At 59.9% G+C, this 25,202-nt stretch overlaps 3 protein-coding genes across 7 annotated transcripts in view; 2 read left to right on the forward strand and 1 right to left on the reverse strand.

Annotated features, from left to right (window-relative positions):
- Positions 1 to 2,989: 2,989 nt before the first annotated feature.
- Positions 2,990 to 4,066, forward strand: LOC310911635 (C-X-C chemokine receptor type 2-like; the record flags this gene model as incomplete). Its single annotated transcript, XM_083865381.1, has 1 exon — positions 2,990 to 4,066. The coding sequence occupies one exon, from the start codon at positions 2,990 to 2,992 to the stop codon at positions 4,064 to 4,066; it is 1,077 nt and encodes a 358-aa protein (XP_083721507.1).
- Positions 4,067 to 5,790: 1,724 nt separating this feature from the next.
- On the reverse strand, positions 5,791 to 12,100 carry RUFY4 (RUN and FYVE domain containing 4; the record flags this gene model as incomplete). The annotated part of the gene is given in 13 exon segments (XM_083865671.1): positions 5,791 to 6,036; positions 6,115 to 6,246; positions 6,357 to 6,503; positions 7,133 to 7,239; positions 7,316 to 8,384; positions 8,829 to 8,972; positions 9,127 to 9,233; positions 9,516 to 9,641; positions 9,986 to 10,092; positions 10,899 to 10,950; positions 10,954 to 10,960; positions 11,932 to 12,064; positions 12,067 to 12,100. Coding segments are annotated over 13 exon segments (2,268 nt in total). The 3' UTR covers positions 5,791 to 5,933.
- Positions 12,101 to 17,636: 5,536 nt separating this feature from the next.
- The window catches only part of TNS1 (tensin 1), a 66,651-nt gene continuing 59,085 nt past the window's right edge, over positions 17,637 to 25,202 (forward strand). For 3 of the 5 annotated variants that reach the window (XM_083864996.1, XM_083865001.1, XM_083865002.1), the window contains exons 1-3: positions 17,681 to 17,698; positions 21,377 to 21,491; positions 22,628 to 22,665. In XM_083864996.1, the coding sequence (XP_083721122.1) occupies positions 17,684 to 17,698; positions 21,377 to 21,491; positions 22,628 to 22,665 (168 nt within the window). In that variant the 5' untranslated portion in view covers positions 17,681 to 17,683. Of the gene's footprint in view, positions 17,701 to 21,376; positions 21,492 to 22,627; positions 22,666 to 24,548; positions 24,592 to 25,202 lie in introns of those variants that run through there. The other 2 variants (XM_083864995.1, XM_083864998.1) reach the window with 2 other exon arrangements.

Genomic DNA, 25,202 nt, shown 5'->3' on the forward strand with positions numbered 1-25,202 from the left:
TGTAATGGTGCCCTGGAGCTGGGAGATGCCCAAAACTGGGCAGGTGTTCCCAGAGAATAGGAGTGTCCTTGAGTCTGTGGTGGTCCCCAAGGAATATGATGGTGGAACTTAACAGGTGCCCCAAAAGGAAGAAAGATTCCCCAAAAGGAAGAAAAGTGCCCTAAAAACGTGGGGCACCCCTATGACAGACTAGCATGGAAAGCTGTGAGGATGGAGGTGCTCAAAGGGTTTGTAAGTGCCCCAGAGTAATGGGGTGCATGGGAAATGCCCTTGTGTGTAGATTTCTCCTAAAAGCAATAGGGGTGCCCAGAGCCACAGCATTTGCTAAATCTGCAGGGCTGGCACAGGGGCACGGCTCTGTCTGAGGGCATGGCTTGACTTTGCTTAGCTTGGCATGGCAGGAGGGACATGAGACTCTCTGTGGAGGGGGTCCCCCACAGCAACCCCCAACAGAGGGCAATCCAGCCTGGCAGTTCCCCTGTCCATCCCCCAAGTGCTGACACCACCCTTGGTCTATCAATGGGGAAACTGAAGCACAGAGCCCTGCATTGCCATCACCCACTGGCCATGGCCTTGGAGAGCTTCTGTTCTCCTGGGGGACTGCAGCACTCAGGGGTGCCTTGAAGGGGATCCCCTCATCCATTGAGGGCCTGGGGACAAATTGGAGACCCCAGCTGGAGACCCCTGGGGTGCATGATCACAGGAATGACAGTGAACCCCTGGGTGCACCCCCAGTGCAGCGTGGCCTGGGACATCCTGGACAGGTGGGTGGCAGGGGGCTCTGGGCTCCCCTTGGCCTGCAAAAGGCATCTGAGAGGGACCAGGGAAGAGTCCCTTTGGCTGCCACTTCTGCTTCATGCTGAGAGATTTCGCAACATTTCCCCCCCGGGCAGTATAAATTGGGTGGTGGAGGAAATGGGTACTGGCACAGCAGCAGGCGCAGGTGGGGGATCCTCTGGCTGGCGAGAGCCCTGGATCTGGTGCTGCCCTGCATCCCACCACACTTTGTACTGGAGCCCTTTGGGAGTGACAGCTGGATTTAAACCTGTGCCTGTGTGCCTCCCAGTGAGAAACAACTTTGGATCAGGAGAAGACCCCACATCGGAGGGGACAGCGACAGCAGCAAGCAGTGAGTCCATGGGGAGCACCACTGGAGATTGTGGCTTTCCTTGGGCTTTGACAGCCTCACAGCACCCATCTGAGCCCCTTCGCATGTGGAGCAGGCTGGGGGCTGGGGTGGGCTGCTCTAGATGCCCAAGAGGTTGCTTGGTGCAAGGGTAGAGGGAGGTGGTTGGTGGGAGCACCCAAGGCTGTGCTGAGGGCTCATCTGGGGTGCAAACCCTCCATAGCCTGCAGGGACATCAGCCTTGGGTGCTGCAGGGAAAAAGTGCCTGCTCCCATTTCCTTGCACAGCAATGAGCTGGGAGGATCTGTCCCTCTTTCCTCTCCACTGTGAGCCCCAGGGCCACCCTATTGTCCCTCTGCCCTTCCAGGGTCAGGAGGGGAAATGGAGTGCTTGTCATTCCCCCATCTGGGCCAGCTGTGGGATATCTGTGCGTGGTATACTTGGGGAATACCCGGTTCCAGAGGAACCAGCAGAATTTTGGAGTGGGGAGCCAGAAAGCAGCAGCCAGAAATAGATGGAGAGGAAGCACTGGCATCAGGCTCTGCCCCGTGCTTGTGGCAGCCCCACTTGGGAGGACATTCCCCCATCAGCACTGGCTGCATCCCTGCTTGTGGTCCTCCAGGATGCTGATGCCTCAGCATCCAGCATCACCACCCGGGGATAACCATCCCAGGATTTTCATCCCTGGATCACTCAAGAGAGGACACAGCAGAGCCAGGGAGAGATTTTTCTGGGCAGCAGCACCAGCCCAGCTGCATCAGGGAATTCACATCAGGCAAAAGGAGAAAGTTGGTTCCAGGGATGATTTTGGCTCCAGCTTGGAGCTGGGGACACCCAGGGGTCTGGGACTCGACACCCGAAGGCAGTCCTGGCATCTCCAAGCCCTGGAGGGGTTGGGGGCTCAGAAATGGGACAGAGGGGTGAAGCCGGTGTGAAACAAGAATCCAGATCCATTCTGGGAAAAGACTGAAAGCTGGTGGTCTCTGGGGAGGCAGAAATAGAACAAGTTCACTATCTCCTATGTGTGAGGAGACAGGAAAAGTGACTGCCACCTGTGATTTCCCCACTGAGGCCAAGCACGGGGGGACATGGCACTGCCCAGCAGAGCAACAGGAAAACCAGAGATGCAATATTTCCAAAGCTGCTTGGAAAGTGTGACATGTCTTTCCGTCCGGGGCTTGAAACCCCTCCCGCAGGAGCAAGACCAGGAGGTGGAAGAAGGGCACAAAAACACTTTCAGATCTTGAGTGCTGCCTGCCCCAGGCATTGATACCACAGCCTTGCTGCTGGCTGAGGTGGCAGGAGGGGCAGCTCCATTCCAGGCATCACAGCAGCAAGGCTTAAGAGGGTGGAGAGGCTGGAGGGATACAGGGGTACTTGGAGAACTTTAGAGGTGCCTGAGGGGCTCTGAGATGCCCAAAGAGCTGAGAGGCTTTTGAAGGACCCACAGTAATCAGGGGAGCCCAGGATTTCTGGAGAAACCAGGTGTCTCCTGGAGGGATGTGATGCTACATTGATGGGGAAGCCCCCCAAACTGAGAAGTGGTCAATCTATGGGGGAACCCCTTCCTCCACAGGAGTCAGGAAAGGGAGAGGATTGGGGTGAAATGCAGGAGACTGAGGCATGCTGGGGGTATTTTACAAAGGGGCATATAAGGAACAGTGTCTGCCTGCAGCATTGACCATTACCCGGCACAGGGTGGAAGCTGTGTCCTGTCACAGTGGAGTGATGAAGGACAGCTGCCCACTGGCTTTGAGGGGTCCTGGGGGACAATGGAAATGCCAGAGGATCCAGGGATGCTATCACCCCTGGTCCAGAACACTGCCACCCCACACTCATGCCATTTTGTGCTCCACAGGCAAAATGGAATCCTTGTCCTACAGTGGGGATTTCTCCAACATCCTCAGCCTTTACAACTACACCTATGACTACAGCACAGCCATGCCTGACACTGCTATTTCATCCTCTCCGTGCCGGCCTGAAAGTTCTGCCCTCAACAAGTACATGGTGGCGGTGATCTACTGCCTTGTCTTCATCCTCAGTGTGGTGGGGAATGGGCTGGTGGTGCTGGTGGTGACCTCCAGCCACACCAGCCGCTCCGTCACTGACGTCTACCTGCTCAACCTGGCTGTGGCAGACCTGCTCTTTGCTTTGAGCCTGCCGCTTTGGGCAGCTTACCGAGCGCACGAGTGGGTCTTTGGCACTGTGATGTGCAAAGCCATCTCTGTGCTGCAGGAAGCCAACTTCTACAGCGGCATCCTTCTGCTGGCCTGCATTAGCGTGGACCGCTACCTGGCCATCGTCTACGCCACCCGGGCTGCCACTGAGAAGAGGCACTGGGTGAAGTTTGTCTGCCTGGGCATCTGGGTCTTCTCCATTCTGCTCTCCCTGCCTGTGCTGCTCTTCCGTGAGGCTTTCCGCTCACCCAACAATGGAACCGTGTGCTATGAGCGCATCAGCGGTGAGGACACGGCCAAGTGGAGGGTAGTGCTGCGGATCCTGCCGCAGACATTCGGCTTTCTCTTGCCCCTCCTGGTGATGCTCTTCTGCTATGGTGTCACCATCCACACCCTCCTACAGACCAAGAATGCTCAGAAGCAGCGGGCCATGAAGGTCATCTTTGCTGTGGTGCTGGTCTTCCTTGTCTGCTGGCTGCCCTACAACATCACACTGGTGAGCGACACCCTCATGAGGACAAGGGCCATTGCCGAGACCTGTGACAGGAGGAACTGCATCGACACAGCCCTCTCTGTCACACAGGTCCTGGGCTTTGCCCACAGCTGCATCAACCCCATCATCTATGCCTTCATCGGTCAAAAGTTTCGCAACAGCTTCCTCAAGATCCTGGCGCAGCGTGGGCTGATCAGCAAGGATGCTGTTGCCCGCTATGGCCGCGCTTCCTATGCCTCCACCTCTGGCAATACATCCACCACCCTCTGAGCCCTTCTGGGACCCAGCCCTTGTGGGTATCAGCAGGTGCCAGTGTCACAAGTGGACACAAAAAGAACTACAATCACTCGTCAGGATGTGAGATGAGAAAGAAGAGAAGTTTATTTGAAGATTTCAACATATATAGTCTTTAGAATTTAGACAAAGATTAGAGGATGGGAGTAATACCTCTCTGACCCCAGTGATCAACTCAAAAGTTCATCAATTTGTCCTTCCCCCTGGAAAGGAATGCATGCTTACAAAATATCAGTCTTTGGTTTTGTTACAATGTGTGGGAACTCTCCAGGCCAAAAATGAAAACATCAGAAGGCTGAAAAATCAAAGCAACATCCCAGCACCCCACACACCTCACCATCTTCATCCAGCTCCCCTGGAATGTGAGTGGTGATACCATGGGGATGGGCAGAGCCACCACTGGATGCTGGACCCCAACTTGAAGGGGGCTTGGGTGGCAAGGTGGTAGGACTCCATTGCCAGCAGAATGATGTGAGGTGTCCACCCTTCCCTCCATTTGGAGCAAAGCCTGTGACCCCAGGGATTCTGTGAGCCTGCTGTGGGGATGGTGTTTCTACCTGATGACCGTCCAGCAATAAAGGAATTAGTGGGCTGGTCACTCATGTCTGGCTCCTCTTTGCCAAGGGAAGGGAGATGGCAGGACAGGGCCAGGGCACCTCTCTGGGAACAGTGCCAAAACAGTGGTGCCTGCTGAGCCTGTCAGAGTGTGGGTAACCCTTCTTCCTGGACAGGGTTTGGCATCCTGTGCATCCCCACAGGGGACCCAAGTCCAGGTTTTGCTTCCTACAGCTCCCCAGACAGGTTCTGGCACTTCAATGGTACAGAGGTCTCTATGTGGAGCCTATCCCACCTGGGGACAAAGTCATTCCCTTCCTAACCCTAATGTCAACCCCAGCAGAGCAAATCACTGAAAGATCTCTGAGCAGCCCCTCACACTGAGCCAGCCCTGTGACCCCTGCCTGAAGGGTGCCAGCACCCCAGGCACCCCTGCTCCCCCCCAACCATGGTGTCAGGACATTGTTGTGCAAAGGACTGGGAACCTGTCCCTTACACAACCGGGATGTTTCCGCCCTGGCTTGGGCAACTGGGGCTGACACTTGAGTGGGGTCGAGGAGCTGAAGAAGGGACTGTGACCCTGCTGGGGACACTCCTGCCACTCTGTGTGCCAGGCCTCAGTATTCCTGCCCCAGCACACCTACGGATCTCTCCACTGGAGTCCCATACTGCTCCTCCATTGACCTGGATCCAGGTTCCTAGGGGTTCATAACCATGGGGACATCAGCAGATGTCACCCATGTGCTGGCTTTTGGGTGGGTATGGGGGTCCCCAGCACCCACATGGGAACCCTGGGGACTTGGGGCAGAGCAGAGTCAGTGGGGGTGCTGAGCAAGGACAGCCCATCACCTTTTCATCTGAGAAACCTCTTGCCCAAGTGGTTTCTTGCAGCGTGATAGGAAGCCAGGGCTGTTGGCCAAGAGCTGTCTACTCTTCCCATTGTGGGATGGTGCAGGCAGTGGCTCACACTGGATGCAGCTAGGACACCCTTTTTGGGGATTGTTTCCCCCCAGGAGGGTTTGAACATACCCATGTCAGCATTCCCCAGCCTGCACCCAACCCAAGCGTCAATCTGGCAGTGACTGATAGATGACACGGAAGCCACAGGGGTAGCAGAAATGAATAGTTTTCCTCTTTGTGGACCAGCCGCAAGAAAGACACATGTCAAACCCAAAATGTTGGGCAGCAGGACCTGCATGCAGGTCCCGGGCACTTGGGTACCCAGTAAGTCCAAGAGGAGGCAGCCAGGGCAGGAGGTGTCCCAGCCACCGTGCCAGGGTGTCCCCACTCACGTTGCCTGTGGGTGCCTTTGCTGGTAGCAAATCAGGCAGCAGCGGCCGTGCTTGCCCATGTCCACGGAGCACGTATGGCACACCTTGCCCTGGCACAGCCTGCTGAGAGAGGAGGAGGTGAGAGCTGAGCCATCCCTGCACTGTGCCAGTGCCACCCCCAATTCCCCCATAGCCCACCTGCAGTTGTACCGCCGGGAGAGGAGGCGGAAATCCTTGTGGCAGCGGGCACACAACCCTGGGTCGCGGGGCACCGGACTGGGCATCGGGGTGTCAATGCCCTCTGTCTTCTGCCACAGGGCATCTTTCTCCCTGCGGGAGGGGAGAGGTCAGCCCTGGATTTTCCTGGGCTCTGGTGCCCTCCTCTGGGCAAAGGGGTTTGGGTCCCCTTGCCCTTGCATGGAAATCCCCGGGGCTCTCACCGCAGCAGCTCCAGCAGGCGCCCCTTCATGTCGCGGATGAGCTCCTGCTGCCGTGCCTGCTCGGCGCCGCGCGTGGCCTCCCGCTCCAGCGCCTCCCGCTGCGCCCGCTGCAGCGCCGATGCCCAGCGCTCACCGTCCTGCCGGGCCCTGGAGCGGGGCAGGGGCGACACGGTCCCGCTGTCTCTCAGCTGGTCGTCTCTCCATCCCTCCATGCATGCGGATAAACCTCCCGCTGCTGGTTCCTCCCTCCCTCTCTCCCTCGTTCCCTCCCTCCCTCCTTTCCTCCCTCCCTTCTTTTCTCTGCTGTTGCTCTTCCATCCTCAAGCTCTCTCCCCATCTTCATAGCCACTTTGCCATCTGCCACCCATCCGTTTCCCCACTGTTCATCCATCCTTTTCCACATCCGTACCCCTGGCCTTCTGCCCACCCACCCATCTACTCACCCCAAATTCATCCCTGTGTCTCTCTCCATCCACCGTCCCATCTCCATCCATTCATCCTAAATTGATCCCTCCTTCCCTCTATCTACTAACGCCAAACCACTCCAACTCTCTGCCCACCTACCCCTCCACCTACCTATCAGTCCCAAACTGACCCCTCCCTCCAGTCCTCCCCCCTCAAATCCTTCCCTCCCTCCCCCTGCCAATCCCCAGCTGCTGTTGGGCTGTGTCCAAGCAGGACATCATTGGGCGCCCCAGGGGAAACCATGTGGCAGGCGGAGATAGGAGGTCCCACTGTGGAGTGATGGGCGGTGGAAGTAGGGGTCCCTGCCCAACCTGCTGAGCTCTTCCTGCAGCCGTGCCATCTCCTGTCGCTGGGCCTGGAGCTGCTGCCGGCTCTGCCAGGTCTCCTCGTGTGCTGCGGCAGCCAGGCTGGCCAAGCGCTGGGGGAGAGCGGGGGCTCAATCCTGGACTCCAAACCCCCACCCCACCACGGGATCCCCTTGGACTTGCCCATACCATGGCCATGCTGGTGACCGTGCTGGGCTCCCCTTCTGCCTGGAGGGCTGATGGGGGCTCCTGGGAACCACGGGCAAGCTCCAGTGCCTGCCGCAGCACCTCCTTCACGGCAGCCGCCTCATTTGAGGTACCAGCATCCTCCATCGTGTCCGTCCGTCCTGCCGCCACCAGCGCTTCCTGGCATTCCTGCAGGCGCGAGGTCAGCGCCGCCGCCTCTGCCAGCACCCTGGCCAGCTCGGTACCCCGCTCCTCTGCCACCTCTTGCCAGCCCCGTGCCTCCTCCTGTGCCCGCGCCAGTGCGCCCGGGTCCCCGGCTGCCAGCGCTGCCCCCAGTGCCCGCTCCAGGAAGGTGTTGGTTTCCCGCAGAGCCTCAGCCTCGCGTGCCCACAGCTGGGCCCGCCGGGCACTGCCCTCCTCCTGCCGCCGGTGCTGCAGCTCCACCCGCTCCAGCCGCGCCGCCAGCGCCTGTGCTGCCGCCTCACGCTGACCCAGCTCAGCCCTCAGATGGGACACCAGTGCCTGCAGGGATTCCTCTGTCCCACCTGGCTGCCTGGGCACCAGTGACAGGGACCCCGGCATGCACCTTGCGCCAGTGGACAGTGGGGACATGCCAGGCTCTCCAGCACCATCAGTCTGGGCTGCTTTGCCAGTGCCATGTGCACCCTCCAGTTCCTCTACATCCACATATTTCATGGCCTTCTTATCCTCCTCCAGCTCTTCATCCTTCTCTTCCAAATCCTCCTCCATGTCCTTCTTCACGTCCACTTCCACATTCTCCACCTTCACCGCCTTTGTATCCTCACTGTCATCCTTCTCCACCTCCTCTTCATCCTTTTCTTCCATGTCCTTCTTCACCTCCCCATCCTCTATATCTCCCTCTTCCATTTCCACACTCCCTGCCTGCAGGGCACCCAAAGTGGGTGGGCACGGATGGGCTGGTGCCCCATGGATTGCCACCGTGGGATAGCCAAAGCCATCGGATGATCCATGTGCCACAGTCTGTCTGTCTGTCTGCAGGGCTGTCTTTGCTGGGCTGCTCCTGATCACCGGGCTGGGCCGTAGCAGTGGCCTAGAGGGGACACAGGGCTCAGGACTACCGGGTCACCCCCAAAGTGAATAGGACATCACCACCCTCCATTTAAGCTCCCTGGGCACAGCCAGCCTTTAGGAATTTAGGGGGCAGCAGGACAGGGTGTGCAAGCACATACATGTGTCCCTGTGTGTCAGATGTCACACTGTCACAGTGTTGCAGCAGGGATATACTTGGCAGAGGATGGCTCTGTGTGTGTGTACATAAGCATGTGGCATGTTTGCATGCACAGGCAGGGTGTGCATGCTGGTGCCAGTGACTGTGCCCTCCTGGGGCCACGTATGGAGAGCTGGCACATCTGGAGTGCTGTGTGGGCAATGCACACATGCTTCTCTGCAATGCTAAGCCCCAGATGCCTCTGATGCCCTTGACACGCCCAGTGCTGCCAATGCCCCTGGTGCCCCCAAGTGTCCCCAAGCTCACTCAGAGAACATGGGCCAGGCGGAGTCCAGGTCACCCCTGTACAGGGCCAGGTGGAAGGTGACATAGTCCAGCTCGTAGAGGCTGCCCAGGATCTCTGCTCGCCGTTTGGGGCTCAGGAAGGGGCTACGGGCGTAGTACCACTCACTGCAACCACAAAACAGGCTCATGCATCCCTCTATGCCCTGGACAGGTACACATGCCTGCAGCACCTCTGCTGACTGGGTGCTGCAGGGCACTGCCCACCCTGGCCATGTCCCCCACCACCACGAGCATCCCCTCACTGTGCCCCTGCTCTCACCAGAGGCTCTCAGGGTCGAGGAGGCAGAGCTGCAGGGACTCTGCCAGCTGCCGGTGCACCAGGCAGTACCGCAGAAAGGCTCGGCCCCTGCCCACAGGAGTCTTTAGCTGCAGGGGAGAGGGGGTTATCAATCCCTGTCACTCCAGTCTGCCCCCCCCCCCCCCCCGCCAACTCTCTCTCAGCTTATGTAGGGGTAAAAAGGGTCCCCAGGACTAGGGCTGGGGTGCAGTGGGGATCCCAGAGGGGACAAAACTCTTTATAGCCCCAGTGGGTGAATGCTTGGTGCCCAGGTGAGCGTGTGCCTGTGCACAGGTGCATATGCACCCACAAGCAATCAAAAGCCCATGTGTGTGCACAAGTCCCTGGGTATCCCACCAGCCCATGCCCACCTTGTCCAGGGAGGTGACGAAGTGAATGCCTTCATGCTCCTGCCGGCACCGTGCTAGGCCCTGGCACAAGAAGTCCCAATAGTCCTTGCGCTGCCCAAAGAAGCTCCTCTTCTCCTTGAGGTCAAACTGGCAGAGGTACAAGCTTGGATGGACTTTCTTTTTTGGGAGTGTCCCCTGCTCTCCTCAGACTGCCCCTGTGGGGCTGGAAGCCAGCCAGCTCCCCCAGCAGGGTTGGTCCAGGTGTCCCTCTCTTCACTGGCTCTATACCTCAATTTCCCTTTTGCAGCACATGTAATTACACATGTGGACAAGGGACAGCCTGGTCCAGGTGGCTGGGGATGCCCAGGGCCAGACAATGCTGGGTGGGGTTAATCCATCCCCTGAATGGTTAACACAGGGTCCCTTCTGCTCTCAGCTGTGCCTAAGGGGAAAGGAGGCAGGGAGCAGCAGAGATGGAGGAGCAGCAGTACCTGGAGGAGGAACTCTAGCTGGGCACAGAGGCTGTGCAGCTCCCGGCTCCCGTCTGTCACCGGCAAGTTCTGCTCCTGGTAGCTGCATTTCAGCTCGGCCACGGTCTCTGCAGGATGGCAGGGCTGGGCTGGCATGGCACCCTCCCCCATCCTACCCCTCTCCCCACTGCCTCACAACTCCTGGCTCCAGGATTTCTGATGGTGGATAAAATCATAGAATCATAGAATCTAAGTTGGAATAGACCTTTAAGATTGAATTCAGTCATTAACCCACCACTTCCAAATCCACCTATGGTTTCTTCAACAAAAACCTACAGAAACTTTAGAAAACCCAAAATGCACACTGCAACATTCACCAGGAAACCATGTACCCAAATGACACATCTACACATCTTTTAAATACCTCCGTGGGTGGTGACCGCACTGCTTCCCTGAGTAGCCTGTTCCAATGCTTGATAAACATTTCCATGAAGAAATTTTTCCTAATATCCAATCTAAACCTCTTCTGGCACAACTTGAGACCATTTCCTCTTGTCCTAACCATTGTAACTGGGGAGAAGAGACTGACTCCCTCCTGGCTGCAACCTCATTTCAGATAGTTGTAGAGAGTGATAAGATCCCCCACTGAGCCTCCTTTCCTTCAAAGAGAAAGAGGAACTTGCCCTGGGATGAAGGAGGGGAGCAGGGGGAGCAAGGAGCATAGCCACCTCCTGGGCACTGCTGGTTCCCAGGGGCTGGCAGTGAGGAAGAGAACAGGCAGAAGTGGCAGGGTTGGCACAGGGATTCTCTGGAGCACTCCTGGCAGTGATACCCCTACTGCCCATGACTTGGGTGCAAGAAGGGATCTGTCATGGCCAGAGTGAGATGTACACTGCAGGGAATATGCTGGCAGGGGACTGGTTGGCACACTTACTCTGCAGGTCCTTGATGACACGGTTGAGCTCCCCTTCCCCTGCCATGGCTGTTCACAGGGATCTGCAGAGGCAGGGCTAGTGATGAGAGGTTCTAGGCTGGCACTCCCCTGGCATCCCCAAACTCCCTGTCCCAGAGAGAGTCCTCCCCCCCAGCTCTACCCCAGAGCTGTCTGCTGTTATGGTGAGAGGGGGTAGGTTTAGGCACCCCTTACCCTGCCCATGTTCCTCCACTACATAGGCCAGAGCAGATAGAGTAGACAAAGGCGTCCCATTCTGCACTCTCTTAATTGTCCATCTGCCCTGCCCCTGTATGTCCTCAGCCTTCATTCCTTGGGGAGTTCCTGGAGCTGAGCCCACCACGTCCCTAGTGTGTCCCTGTCCTTATGCCTGTCTACCAGGATTCAGGATGTGGGTTTGGTGCAGAGGAAGTGATGCTTTTGCTTCTGCTCTCGCTTCCCTCAGTCACATAATGGACAATGCGAGGGGTCCTAGGTGGTTGAGCAAGGGAGCACACCACCCCTGACATGCAGCCCCCCATAGCTCAGCTTCCTAGGCAGAACCCTCTGGCACAGTATGTTGCCTGCATGGCTGGCATGGGGTTTGGGCAAGCTGTGGGCATGAGATGGGGGGCCAGAGGGCACAGTGCAGGGGATTGATTTTGGGGTACGTGGCAGCTTGGGGACAGGGTGGGGAAACTAGCCCATGGAGGTGGCAGGTCTGTGACTTGTCACTGCAGGTGGTGTCTGGCTGGTGTGGGGCACCACATATGTGTGTGGGGGGGGGGGGGGGGAAAGGGGCTGTGGCCAGCAGAGTGCATGTACACTCACAGGGGTGAGTGCACCAGTGTGCCCAAATGTGCCCAAGTGTGTGAGTGCCCTGTGCTGTCTACCACGGCAGAGTGAGAGAGCAGACACAGATCTTGGGCTGCCTGCATTCCCATTCCTGTGCCCTTGAGAGACCTTGGATGAGCTATCTCTGCATCTGCCCACCCTACTTGTACCTCAGTTTCCCCTGGGAAGAGAAGCCCCTTACCTGTGTCCAGGAGCTGTGGGGTGCCCTGAGGCAGTTCCTGAGTGCTGTGGGTCCGCTGACATGTCCCTGTGCCCACGCTGTGCCTGCCTGCTTCTCCTTTTGTACCTTGGGCAGGAGGAAGTGTGGGAGGTCGGTGGGGTGCAGAAGCCACAGCCTGCCCAACCCACATCACATCAGACACTGCAGCTTAGCCCGCAGCATCTAGCTCCTGGTTTGGGGGGGTGCCAGTTCTGGGGAAAGGGTCAGCAAGGCTGGTCCCCCTATGCAACTTTTGCAGGGGCATAGGAAGGACAGTGTCAAGCATGGGGGCCCCTGGTGCTCTTCAATATGAATGGAAATTTAGAACGTTTTTGTGGAGACGGTTCAGGACCCATGCTCCACTAGAAGCAGCCAGCAGCAGACCCTGGCACAGGGGCCACCCCCAGGCACAACAGCTCCTGGGCACAGGAGCTGCAGCCCCGCCAAGAAGGACCACAACCCTCCCCAGTCATCTGGCCTCCACATGGGGGCTGTACCCGGAGCCAGTGTGGAAGCTTTTCCCAGAGCATTCTGGAAAAGGCTCCCTCTTGTTAGAGAGCCCCCAACCCAGCAGTGCACCTCATTCAGTGTGCCTGGACCCCTGTACTGTGTCAGCCCTATCCTGCGGGCTCCTTCTGGACTGGGGACTGAGAAACCGCTGTGGAGGGGATGTCAGAGGTGGTGCTAGCCCATCCCACCAGTCCAGGCAGGGGGACCCACTGCCATCCTGCTCCCCATCACCATCTTGATGGATGGCCACAGTGATGCCTATGTCCTGTCCTTTGCTGAGCCTCTCCTTGTAGCGCATGCTGCCCCTACCTGTGCCACCTGGATGTCTTGGGGGACACCCGTGTCCCTCTGGCCAGGCCTCGCTCGGCACCAAAGTGAAAGTAGGAAGTAAAGCTGAGTGAGAGCCTGGGCCTCCCAGCACCCCCCTGGCTCCCGGGTGGGTGTTGGCCTGTAGGTACAGCTGGGGAGCATAGAGGAGGCAGTGGCAGTACTTGGGGTGACCCCAACCTCCTCAGCACCCCATTGCCCCGTGCCACCCTGCAGTGTGTGGCACTGTGGGCATGTGGCACAGCACCCCATATTGAATAGGGGTGTGGGCAGGGTGTTGAGTGGCAGTGGAGCACCAGCCCACTGTGCTGGGGTCATGTGTGTGTGTGTGCATGTGCAGGTGTGTGTGTGATTGCCCGTGTGTGCAGGCTGTGGGAGCACAGCTATGTGGCTGGTGTGTGGGTGCAGGCTGCACATGTGTGGCTGGTGTGGGTGCGAGGCTGAGAGGGCAGCGTGTGTGCCCTTCATTGCATCCACCCCTGTGCCCCGTGCCAGGCACTACAAGAGCAAGACCCCAACACCTGCAGGGGGGACGTGCCCCTGCCCGCTGTGCCACTGCGGCAGCCTGGCAGCAGGGTCCCCTCTCCCTGCCCCAGCCAAGGGCCAGGGCGGGGGTGCTGGGGGCTGGGGGGCAGAGAAGACTTTCACCCATCCTTGGCGTGGGTGCAATTCAATTAACGAGGCCTGGCCCTGGTTCAGCGCAGCCAATAAAGCTAATGGCCCTGCACAGGCCTGGTGCTGCCTGCCGGGAGGGGGGGGCCGGGGGCCATCTGCTAATTAAATGGGGGTGGGGGACCATGGAGCCAGCGGTGATGTCACCTCCCTGAGGCTCACTGGCCCCCTCTGCCCGCCAGCCCTCTGCCACCCCCAGGGTGCCAGACAAGAGCTGTGGGGGACAGCCATGAAGTGTGGGGGACCACCCAAACTTCCTGCACCCCACCCTGATGCTACTGTTTGTTAGGAGGCTTCCCAAGGCAAATGCAATTAGTGCCCATGCCTGGCACGGCCGCTGCCCACGCTTGGCACCAGCAGCTGCCCCGTGGGGATGGGCCTTTGCCCGGCATCAGCCTGGCATCATGGCAGCATCCAGGGGTTCTGTTGCCTGCTCCTCTTGGCACTGCCTCGATGGGTGTGTGGTGCCCCAGGGACTGTACCCACCCTGTTACTCTGTTCCCCTGCGCTGTGCAAACCCCATGGCAAGGTGGAGGTGCCTGGGGCGGTTTTGAGCTGTCCTGCAGTGAGAGGTTCTCCACGTTAATTCTGTGCCCACAGGACAGTGCATCAGTCAGGCAGGCTTTGGGGAAGGGACTCCACTGGAAAGGGGCTGTGTGAGGAGCCCCTGATTGTGTCCTCAGGCTCCTGAGGAGAGGCTTGGTGGGATACAAGCAGGACTGGAGAGGGGTAGCAAAGGCCCATCCCTCCCGCCCCTGTGTAGGCACGACCACTTAGGGCTAGGGGTGGGCAGGGGGTGCTGTAAGGAAACTGAGGCAGGGTTGGGGCGAGGGTCGCGGATTAAGCTACGATCGAACCCACGGTGTGCGACCTCCTGCACCCCCAAAACTAACGGCTCTGGAGCGGGGGACCCCGCTAAGGTCTGTCACCCACCCCAGGGGATGCTGTGCCCGGAGCACAGGCGGGGGAGCGCCGGAGGTGCCAAGCCCCGAGCCCCGTGTGCGGAAGGAGGAGAAGGAGGAGGAGGAGAAGGAGGAGGGGGAGGAGGGGGAGGAGGGGGAGCGTGTCGGAGCTGGCTCCCACCCAAGCACTGCAGGACAGGGGCGGGCACGGTGCTCCCTGCCTGGCTGCCAGCGCGCAGGCGACGCTGGGGGACCGGCGGGGGGGACAGGGCCCGGTGGGACCGCAGCCCCCCAGCACATCACTGTCGCACGGCCCCGTGCCCAGGGCTGGGCACTTCGGGGGCATTGCCCGGGCACCGGAGCTTGTTGCGGCGGGCGCCGGGGGAGGGACACGGCTGGGTCCGGCCGCTCGTCCGAGCGTGCCCTGGGCAGGGGTCGGCCCCTGCACCCTCCCCCCGCCGGGTGAGCCCCGGGCAGGGGCACCATGACCCGGCTGAGCTGGTGCTTTGCCACCTTGATTGGCTGGGGGAAGTCCTTGGTGTCCTGCTTCCTGCCCCTCCGCGCCCGCCGCCGCCGGGAGGTAAGCGGGCATCGCCGGGCACGGCGTTAGGGTTAGGGGCTGCGGGGGACACGGAGCTGGGGGGCTCCGGGGTGGGGGGACTGGGGGTATGGGATGCCGCTGGCCCTGCCTGCTCCGGGCAGCTGGGGGTTAAACCCTGCATATGCATGCCAGGGTGCAGGGCATGTCCTTTGTCCCTCCTTTTGCCACCCCCCCGGAGCGTCTCACTGTGACCCTCTCTTCCCACACCCGAGGACCCCTGCAGTGCCTGACTGGAGAGGATCTGCTGTACAGCCTTTCATTCTAAGGGATCTGCTGGGATCCCTGTGTCCTTACAGAGAGACTGTAGAGGCAGGGGGTGTCCCTGTCCTTATAGAACCCACAATGGGAACAGTGTCCTGCATGAGGGGATCCCAGTGCCCATAAAACACTCCTCATGAGAAATCCCTGTACCCATAAAGTGATCAGTGTGGGGGATCCCTATACCTGTAAACACCTGGCGCTGGGAAGCACCATGCCCATGAAGTACTCAGTCAGTGTGGGCTCCCTGTGCCCAACATGAGAGATCCCTGTGGGGTCACCCTGTGTAGGGCACCTCTGTGCCCGTCAGCACCTGGCATGTGTGGGATCCATGTGCCAAAGGATTGCCCCACAGGGAATCCCTGTGCCCATGCAGCACTGGTGTGGGGACTTACTCTGCTCTGCCACCCAGGCTGCGGAAACTGAGGCAGGGAGGGGGGAAAGCTGTTGGAGCGTGCTGGACTCCGACTGCGCCACCCTCAGATAGTTCCTCAGTCTTTGGGAAGGTGCCCCGTGCCTGGCAGGATGGCATGGGACACTTCAGCTGCACCATGCCAGAAAAGCAGGTGCCAAAGCCACTGCTGGGCAGTGCCTGAGGGAGTCACTGCAGGCTGGTGACAGTCCAGTATATGCCAGGACAGGGACACAGCCTGGAGGAAGGAGAGGCCTCTGACTGCTTAGGAACCCCAGAGTGCGCCGGGGACGCAGGATCGTGAATGGAGAGGAATACCGGGGGGTGGCCAGGGCTGTGGGTGGGTGGGTGGCACTGGTGAGATGTGGGTTCGTGCTTGTGCAAGTCCCATGTCCACCACTTTGTGTGTTTCTGATGTGGGTGTGGGAACACGGACTCGTGGGGGGGCTGTAACACACGTGTACTTAAGTGTGTTCATGGGCATGCAGATGGGGCTGAGGTGAGAGTGGACTGCAGCTCACATGGGTGTGGGTGCACAGGAGGTCTCTATGGAGCTGCCATGGGGTGTGTGTCCTCTAACACATGCATGTGTGCTGGGGGCAGTAGCACCAGGGCTTTATGTTAGTGTGAGCTGTTATAGAGGGGTGTTTCAGTCCTTTCTGTGCTGACAGGCACCCATGCATGTGGGGCCCACCCACCATGAGTGACATGGGCTCTGTGTGTGGTGTTCATGAGTGTGTCCTGGCATGTACACAGTGGGGACATGTGTGATGTGTGTGTGTGCCCTGTGCACTCAAGAGCAGTGTGCAGACAGCTCTGGTGGAAGTGGGTGTGGGGGCCTTGGGCATGTGGTGACCCCAGGACCCAAAGGAATCCTGACAAGGCTGGCCCTGCACTGGGAGTACATGCCTACACCAGTAGAACCCATCTGGGCCGGGGGGGGGGGGGGGGGGGGGGGGGTTGTCCCTGTGCTAAGTGACCCCGCATGTGTCCACCTGCTGAGAAAACGAGCCTTAAATGATGGTGATGGGCTGTGTCCCTGCAGCCACCCTGTCTCTGTCGCATGACCCTTGTTCCTGCCCTTCTGAGGAGCCTGGGATTGTCACGGCAGTGAATGGGAAGAGGTGATTTATGGGGGGGTGTGGACACTTCTCTCCACTGGGGCTTTCATTTATGGGCAGTAACGAGGTTGATTAATGAGGGCTGTAATGATGGGGAGGGATGTGTGAGAGGGGTGGACAGGGATAGCCCTTTGCTTGTTTGGTGTTGTGAGCACGATCAGTCCCCCCAGCCTCCTTCTGCCCCTGGATCTGTTTGGCAGGGAGAGATGGGAGGTATCCCCTGTCCCAGCTGGTACATCCCCACAGGGGTACCACCACCCTGGGCTGGGTGAGCACAGCATAGTGGTGGGGTGGAGGGCAATGGGACAAGGATATTTTGGGGAGGGGATGCTGCACTTTGGGAGGAGTCAGATGCAACCCCAGTCTCTGGGAAGGGCAGCTCCCCCCCTTCCCTTCTGGGCTGGCGGTTTTATGCAGAGTCTAGAGGGGAAACTGAGGCATGGGGAGCGGGGCATTACAGTGCCCACGTCCTCTCCATGCCCAGGTTTCCATGCCAGCCGTGGCTCGTCCTGTCGGTGTGTCCTTCCCCCTGGCACGTCCCGCACCCTGACTCACACCCTCATGGTCACGGCCAGCTGAGCACAAGTTTCCAGGCTGGAGCCGGAATCAGCACTGGCGAGAGAGGGGGAACCGTGTGCCGCACGGCCGAGCCCCCCAGGAGGGGCTGGAGCACCCCCCTGCCAAATCCATCCCTGTCAGGGCCGCAGGCTGCCAAGCCGCTCTCCGTCCCGCCTGGAGATTGTCTCCCCTCGCTGAGGCCCCCCAGCTCCGCGCATGGATGTCCGCTGATCCCTCCCCGTCTCCCATCCCGGGACCACCCAGGGGACTCGGCTGGGGATGGGGGGAGTGCATCCCGCCGCAGGACCCGCCGGAGGCCGGAGGAGGGATGAGGGTGACGTGGGTGGCGGGTGTCCCCCGGTCAGCGGAGGAAATGGATCCCAAATGTGTGTGAGTGGGGAACAGGCGGCCTGGGACACGCACAGCCCCACTCCGGGCCCCCACAGTCCCGCAGCCCCTCTGCTGGCGTTGTGGGGGGTGTCCCAGACGCCTCCGGGCCGACTCGATTGGGGAGAAGGGGATCGGGGGGGGGTTTGCCGCTCCCCTTCTCCCCCCGGCCGAGGGGCGGCGAGGGGCCGGGGTGGGGCGGGCGGGCGGAGCGAGGGGCCGGGGGCTCGGCCGGCCGGGGAGCAGCATGACCGGGCTGTGCCTCTCCTGCCTGCTCTGGGTACGGCCCGCACCGGGGGGAGCAGCGCCGCGGGGGCTCGGCGCCGGGGGAGCGGAGCGGGGCTGGTCTCGGGAGCGGGCGGTGGATGCGATTGGGATGCGAGGGGAGCGGGACGGGGCGGGGGCGTCTGCACCGGGACTCGCTGACTGGGGGCAGGGGGAACTGGCGGGGCTGGAGCGGTACCAGGACCGGCTCAGGGGGAACCGGGACAGAGCGGGGACCGCCAGGGACGGCCAGACATCGGGGTGGGGCTGGGGGGACCGGACCGGGAGCGGGGCCGGGAGGAGCCCCGGGGACTGTGGGGAGCGGAGCGGGACCCAGCCCGATAGAGAGGTGGCAGTGGACAACAGGCTGGGGAGGGGGGTACACCAAGAGGGGACCGGGCTGGGATGCGACCAGGGACGTTGGGCTTGTAGGAGGATCTGTGGAAGGGCTGTAGGGTTGGGGACGGTGGGAGGCTGATCTCCCACGACGCCCCAGCCTGCGTCACTGGCCGGCGGCTCCACCATTCCCTGGGGAAGAGGCTCTGCTACTGCACTGAAGGGAAAGGAAACTCGGAAAACTGCGGGGATCCAGTTAGTTGTGGGGCTTTGAGACTCTGCATCCTCCCCATTCACCAAGCTGGGTCTCGGGGCCCAGCGGGTTGCAAAACTCTGGGTGGACCTGAGTCTACAGGACTGCACCCAGGTGTCCTCCACTCACCCTGACTTTGCAGCCTCAGGGGAACTGGAATCACAGATTCCCCCCCGCCACTGCACTCTGCAGTGCTGGGCAATGAATCCAGGTCTCCCAGCTCTTGATTAATTTGGCATCTCTGTCTGGTGCCTCTTCCAGCCCAGGACACCTGGGTCCCCTTCCAACCTCCTTTGGTCTGTATGTCTGTCTGTTGGGGGGCCCATGGCTAGGAATGCCTTTGTACCTCTGCTTCCTGCACCGTGTGGGTGCTGGTCCCTGAAGGTGGTACCCATGTGTGGGTATCCATGTAACATGCCCGAGAAAGCCCTCCAGCCCCTGCCCCTGCGTTTCCCCAACAGTTTCAGCCTTGGGGGCAGGGAGGCTGACTGGGATGCTGCCAGTATGGAGCTGGGACTGGATTGTTCTGTGGGATGGGCTGGTTCCCTGGCTGGCAGAGTGGCACTGGGTGGGCAGAGTGCCCCTCCAGCAGCAAGGGGCTGGGGGGGACATAAAGCTGGGTGCTGGGTTGGTCCCCCTCTGGCACCGTGATGGTGTTGGCAATGAGACAAGCAGAAGGGACTCTGGGGGGGTGGGAATCAAAGGGCCAGCTCTTTCACTAGTGAGGATAATTGCTGTTAATGAAGCCATGGAGGCCAGGGCTGAGTGGGGGGTGCGTGCATGGGAGATGTGTCGGCATCCCTGGGCATCCCAGCGGGTCCCTGGGAGCGGGGGGCAAGGCCTCTTCCCGGGGCACCCTGCAGCAATGATGCTGCTTTGCATATGCAAAGGAGCTCATGGCATCATTAGGTCTTGCTGTCACCCAGCAACTGCAGCGTGGGAGCCCCTGTCCTGGGGGAGTTTTTCCCACGGCTGCTGGGTGGGTGACGCCACATCTGACCATACACATGTGTGTGTGTCTGTGTACACACCCACCCTGTAGGGTGGCACCAGCTCTGGGGGCTGCCAAGGGACCACCCATGAGTGGCCCTGTGGGAGTAGGTACCCAGGGAAGAGGAGCTTGCATGCACATGGACAAACCTGTGTGTGTGCATGGTGGCACATGGACCTGCGTATGGGAACAATGCAACCATACCACTGCTGCTGCTGTGGCTGGTGGGGACATGCATGCCCGCAGCTGTGCATGTGCATGCAGTGCCATGGCACATGCACTGCTTGCTGCACACGCAGCACCCTCACAGCCCCAGGGGTGTTTGCACACACGTGGGCATGCAGTGCATGTGGATGGCCCATCTCCCATCTGTGTCTACACTGGGGAAACTGAGGCAGAGAATTTTGTGGGGAGGTACCCGGCCCCCTGACGCTTTGGCACCATCCCTTTTGGCTCTGGTGCAGTGGGCTGGAGGAGAGCAGGGCGCCAAGACAAGGGGGGCCACCGGGCCTCTGCTTAATCTCATTAGTCTTGGCATGAAAAGGCGGATTTACAGGGGCTCACGTCTTCATCTGGCAGCGGGTGGGTGGGCAGGACTGGCGTGCTGCCAAGGGTTGTTCCCCCCCAAAAAAAACCCCAGTCAACTGGGGTTTGGGAGGAACACTGACTGCCTGCAGCTGTGCCAAGACCCCTCCCTGTCCTCAACCCCCATGTGAACACACATGCTTGCACAGGTTGGATGCATCCTGCATGCAGTCACACTCGTGGCATCAGCTTCCCCTCTCTGTGGGTTGTGCCAGACAGGGTGGGCATGGCTGCTCATGCTCAGGGGGCTTTGTGCCCCCTTTACACCCCTCCAAGAGACACCTCAGCACACGCTGCCTGGCATGTACCCCAAAACACAGCATGACAGTGAGACACTCCCAGCATGGGCACCCTACTCACAGCACCTGCACGTACCCGGGTGTGCACATAGCATTTGTGCACATATTTGTGTACTTACACACACACATGCAAATACATGCATGTATTATCTATGTGCATTCACACGTGCTCACATGCACACGAGTTTGCACACCCATGTGCATTCAAGCCTCTTCACCCCCTGTGTGTGCAGACATACACAGTTGTGCCCACACGCACATGCTCACAGAGATGCTTGTGCATGGGCATGTGTTCACAGGGACACATGGAGATGTACTTATGTGCAGAGAGACATGAGTGTGCACACATCTGTGCATGCACACACACATATCTGCACACACGTGTACATATACGTGTACACCCCTGTGCACATCTCTGTATGCACACACACACACACACTGCACACACAGACACAAACAGCACGGACACGTACATGTGCACACATACACCTCTGTGCACACAATCTGTGCGTGCACACACACATGGTATGTGCATACACAATTCTGTGTGTACACACACACGTACACACATGTATATGTGCACATGCACAAATACATGTGAACACACACACACACACACACACACACACACACACACTCTACACATAGGCACACCCCGCCAGGGGGCGGCAGAGACTATTTAAAGGGGTGGAGGCCCTTTTTCCCCGCACCCTCCCCTTCCCCTGTACCCCCTATCTCCCACCCCATACCCCCCCATCCCTTGCCTGGACCCCGTATCCTGTAGCCCATACCCTGTACCGCAGCTGCAGAGGACACAGCCATAGGTGAAGGGGTGTGGGGGACATGAGTGGAGGATGAACCGCTGCTCAGGGGAAACAGGCAGGTCACAATTGAGTGTCTGGGTCTTGGTGTCACCTTGTTCCCGCTGACGAAGTCCCATGTTCCCCCCAGCCCCAGGACCTGGAGGCCCCTCCAGCACACACCTTCAAGATGACGAGCTTCAAGAAGGTGAAGGCATGTGGGATCTGCCGGCAGGCCATCACGCGCCAGGGCAGCACCTGCAGAGGTGAGCTGGGGCCGTGGGCATGCGTGTGCACGTGGACATGCCAGGGAGGTCAGGACATCAGGGATGTGTGTGTATGCCTGCATGCACGAGGATCTGAATGTGGGAACATGTGCCTGTGCCAATCTGTGCACACATGTGTGCCTGTGTGTTAGAGGGAGAGCTGTGGCTGTGAGAAGTATGTGTGGTGCTTTTGTGGGTGGGAAGGAGCTGGGAGGCAAGCGTGGCCCATGGAGGCACTGAGGTGTCACACGTGTACGTGGCTGTCTGTTAGCTTCATGCATGTGCAGTGAGTGTGCAGTGGCCACCATGTCTGTGCACACGGGCGAGGGTCTGTGCACACATGTGGGGGCTCACCCCCTGAGCCGTGCTTGCTGCCCGTGGCACCCAGTGGGTCACAGGCAGGGCCGACAGCCCTCGCACGTGTGTGGTGTCACTGAGCCCCGTGCGAGGGGAGGACAGAGGAAACGGGAACAATGAGGCTTCCTGTGCTGCAGGAAGCAGGTCCAAGGGGAACAGGGACTGGGGTGCGGCCGTGGCCTGGCCTATGCTGTGTGGGGATCCTTGTGTCCCCTGGGGATGGGACATAAGTCTTTGCAGGGCTACCCAGGCAGCATAGTGGTACCCTGTACAAGTGCCTATCCCCAGCAGTGGCAAACATGCCTGCACTGCTCTTGAGCACGTGCCCTCCATGGGGGTGTGGGTGAAAGTGTGCAACAGCAGTGCACGGGAGGGAGGGACCACAGGCAATGGCAGCACCCCTGTGGTGCTTGCAGCCATGCCAGGATCCATGAGAGACCTGTCTGTGCACGGTCTCCCTTCATGCTGTTCACCCTGGCCACTGGGACTTGCATGTGTGCACACTCACTGGCATGTTGGCATCGTGTATGACCCAGAGCCACATTTGTGTGCCTGCTACTGTGCCGTGCTGGTGCCACCTGGAATGTGTGTGCACCAGTGTGAGGTATGGGCATGCATGTGCACGTCCCAGCAGCCAGTGCCCAGTGCCAAGGTGCTCTGTGCCCTGCAGAGTCGGGTGCTCCCCCTTCCTGTCCTGCATGTGGGGTACCTGCAGCCTGCCCCCTGGCACTGTTCCCCCTCCTGCCTCCAATAACCCTCTCTCTTCTTTCTCCCCGCAGGCTGCAAGCTCTCCTGCCATACCAAATGCCAATCAAAGGTAAGGCCAGTGCCCTGAAGCATCCCCAACCCTGCCTGGGGGTGCTGGGGACTCAGAGGGAGGATGCCATGGTCCATGCCAGCTGACCTCATTGGATGGGCACCCAAGTGGGCTGCTGGCACTGGGCTGGTCATGGTGGCACTGGTGTCACCACTGTGTGAGGCTGACAGTGCCATCCTTTTGCCTAGTCACTGACAGCATCCACCTGTCTGTGTACGAGGCTGGGTTTTGGGGTGCAGCCCTTCCCAGAGCACACCAGCTCTGTGCCACATCTGTGCCCCAGTGCCTGGAGCGGGGTGCCCTTTGCCAGGGTGACTGCTGCTGCATGTGGGTGCCATGCGCCACGGCCGAGCGCTGCCAGCTGCATGCACACAGGCTGAGCACCTCTGCCGATGCCCAGCCGGGGGCGGATCTTGCTGGCAGGAGATAGTGGAACTGAGGATGCCCAGTGGTGTCTGTCTATCCAGCTGCTGCACTGGCAGAGGGGGACCCTACAGCAACCCAGGTTCTCCGAGGAGCTGGAGGTGGGCATGGTGCCCATCACTGCGCTGCTGGGGCAGGGGAGGCTTCGTGTTCTTAATCCCTGGGGAGGCGTGTATGCCAGCTAGCTCTGGGGCTGGCATCCTGGGCGGGAAGAGGCTGGCATGCCCCAGGCAGACCGCGTAGGCTGGGACATGCCTGTTCCCGTGCCCATTGCCTGTGCCCAGCTGGGCAGGGAGGGAGAGGAAAGGGGGGGGTGCTGTGCCAGAGGCCGGGCACACGTTGGGCTTTGCAGGGTGCCACGGGATGGGTGGCAGTGCTGGGCAGGCGTTGGCAGCAGTCCTGGCACTGAGCCCCAGCTGGGCTCTCGGGAGAAATGGGGGCCATGGGGTACACTGGGCCTTGAGCGGGCCGGGCGAAGGTGGCTGGGAGGCTTAGTGGAGCTGTGCCAGCTCCAGGATTCTCTGTCAACTCTGGGTCACCCCAGGACCCTGTGTCACCCCAGGCAGCCTGTGCCAAAGATGCCAGGAAGGCTGAGGCCAGAGAATTTGGCCTTGCCGGGGTGCTGTGGGGAGAGCTGGAAGGGGCGTGTGGTGAGGGGATGCCCGTGGTATCCCTGGGGTATCCCCGGGGTAGGCGGTGGCAGGGAGCATCTGGCAGTGGTTTTCAGGCAGGAGGGAGTGTCAGGAAGTGTATGTGTCTGGGTGTGAACCCGGTGGGGATTCCCTGATGTCTGATAGGGGGTTGTACAGCAAGAGGGGGTTCATACCAGGCTCCCAGCATCTGGACAGACTGCGCAGGAGCAGCCTGTGGCTCACTCTCGCAGCCGGCTGCATTTCATTAGCCTCCATCACCCTTCCCACGCTCGCTGGAAGCTGGAGCCCCCTCGGTGGGGCCAGCTAGCCGAGGGGTTTGCTGCTGGGGGGAGCGTGCATGGGGCCAGGGCCAGGGGCCTTCCGCAGAGCTCCTTTGGGCCAGCGCCCAGGGAGGGGCTCCTCCGGTCGGGCAGATGGCCAGCTGACTCACACGCCGGCTTGTTATTGTAGGGTCTCCGGGGAGAGTGCATGTGGGGAGGGGGCTTGGCATGGAGCAAAAATGGCCTCTTGTATACCTGAAGTCCTTCACGTTTAACCCCTGCACCTCCAGGATACTTTGGAGAGGGAAGATGGACCCACCCCCAAAGTGCTGGCAGCTGCACCCTGCAATGCTTCCTCTTCCTTCCCTGGATTTGCTGTCAGGTCCTGGTGTCCCCTGGCTCTGATGTCCTGGCCCTGGAGTCTGCCCCGCCATGCTATTGGCAGTGTCTGCTCTTTGATCCCCATATTTACCTCCCTGGGACTTGCTCCACCTCTTTGTTCTGCCCCCTAGCATGGCCAGCTCCCAGCCAGCTGCATCCTGGGCCAGCTGGGGGAAAGCCCCCACTTACAAACCTCAAATGGACCTCAGGTATAGGGGAGCGGGGAGAGATGGGAGTGTGGGTGGGATGTAAAGAGTTGTACTGCTGGAAATCAGTGTGGGGTGCCAGATGGTACCGTGGGTGTGATGGGGATAAGGGGAGAGGGGCACTGGAGTGTATGTGGGAACATCTGGGAGCTTTTGAGGTGCTGGTGAGCATGAGAAAGCAGTGAGCAAGCAGAGCTGTAGCAGGGAGGGCAGGACCTGTGCCCTGGCAGTGACCTGCATTCCATCCTGCCTGAAAGACAACGGGGGAACGGTGGTGGAACCCTCTGCTCTGTGCTGGCAGTGATGCTGGTGGGATGCCTGGTGCCCGTGGGTGGCTCTGGAGGGGCCAGGGCAGCTGCACACTCATCAGCTGGGAAGCACAACACTGTTCCCATGCCCATGTAAGGCCCTTCTTGCGCCCTGTGCCTCTGCTCAGGGATTTTTCCTTGCTTAGCAAACCTCCCTCCCTCTCTCCGAGAGGGATGGTTGGATAGATGGACACGGGTATGTATGTGACACACACAGCCTGCCCCCTCCCTCCTTCCCTGCACCAAAACTGCCTGCCCAGAGCTGGGGGTGTATCTTCCTTTGAAAAGTGGGGAAACTGAGTCACC

The sequence above is a fragment of the Zosterops lateralis genome (genome assembly GCF_965231275.1).
Source record: "Zosterops lateralis genome assembly, chromosome: 7".
NCBI classification, from domain to species: domain Eukaryota; kingdom Metazoa; phylum Chordata; class Aves; order Passeriformes; family Zosteropidae; genus Zosterops; species Zosterops lateralis.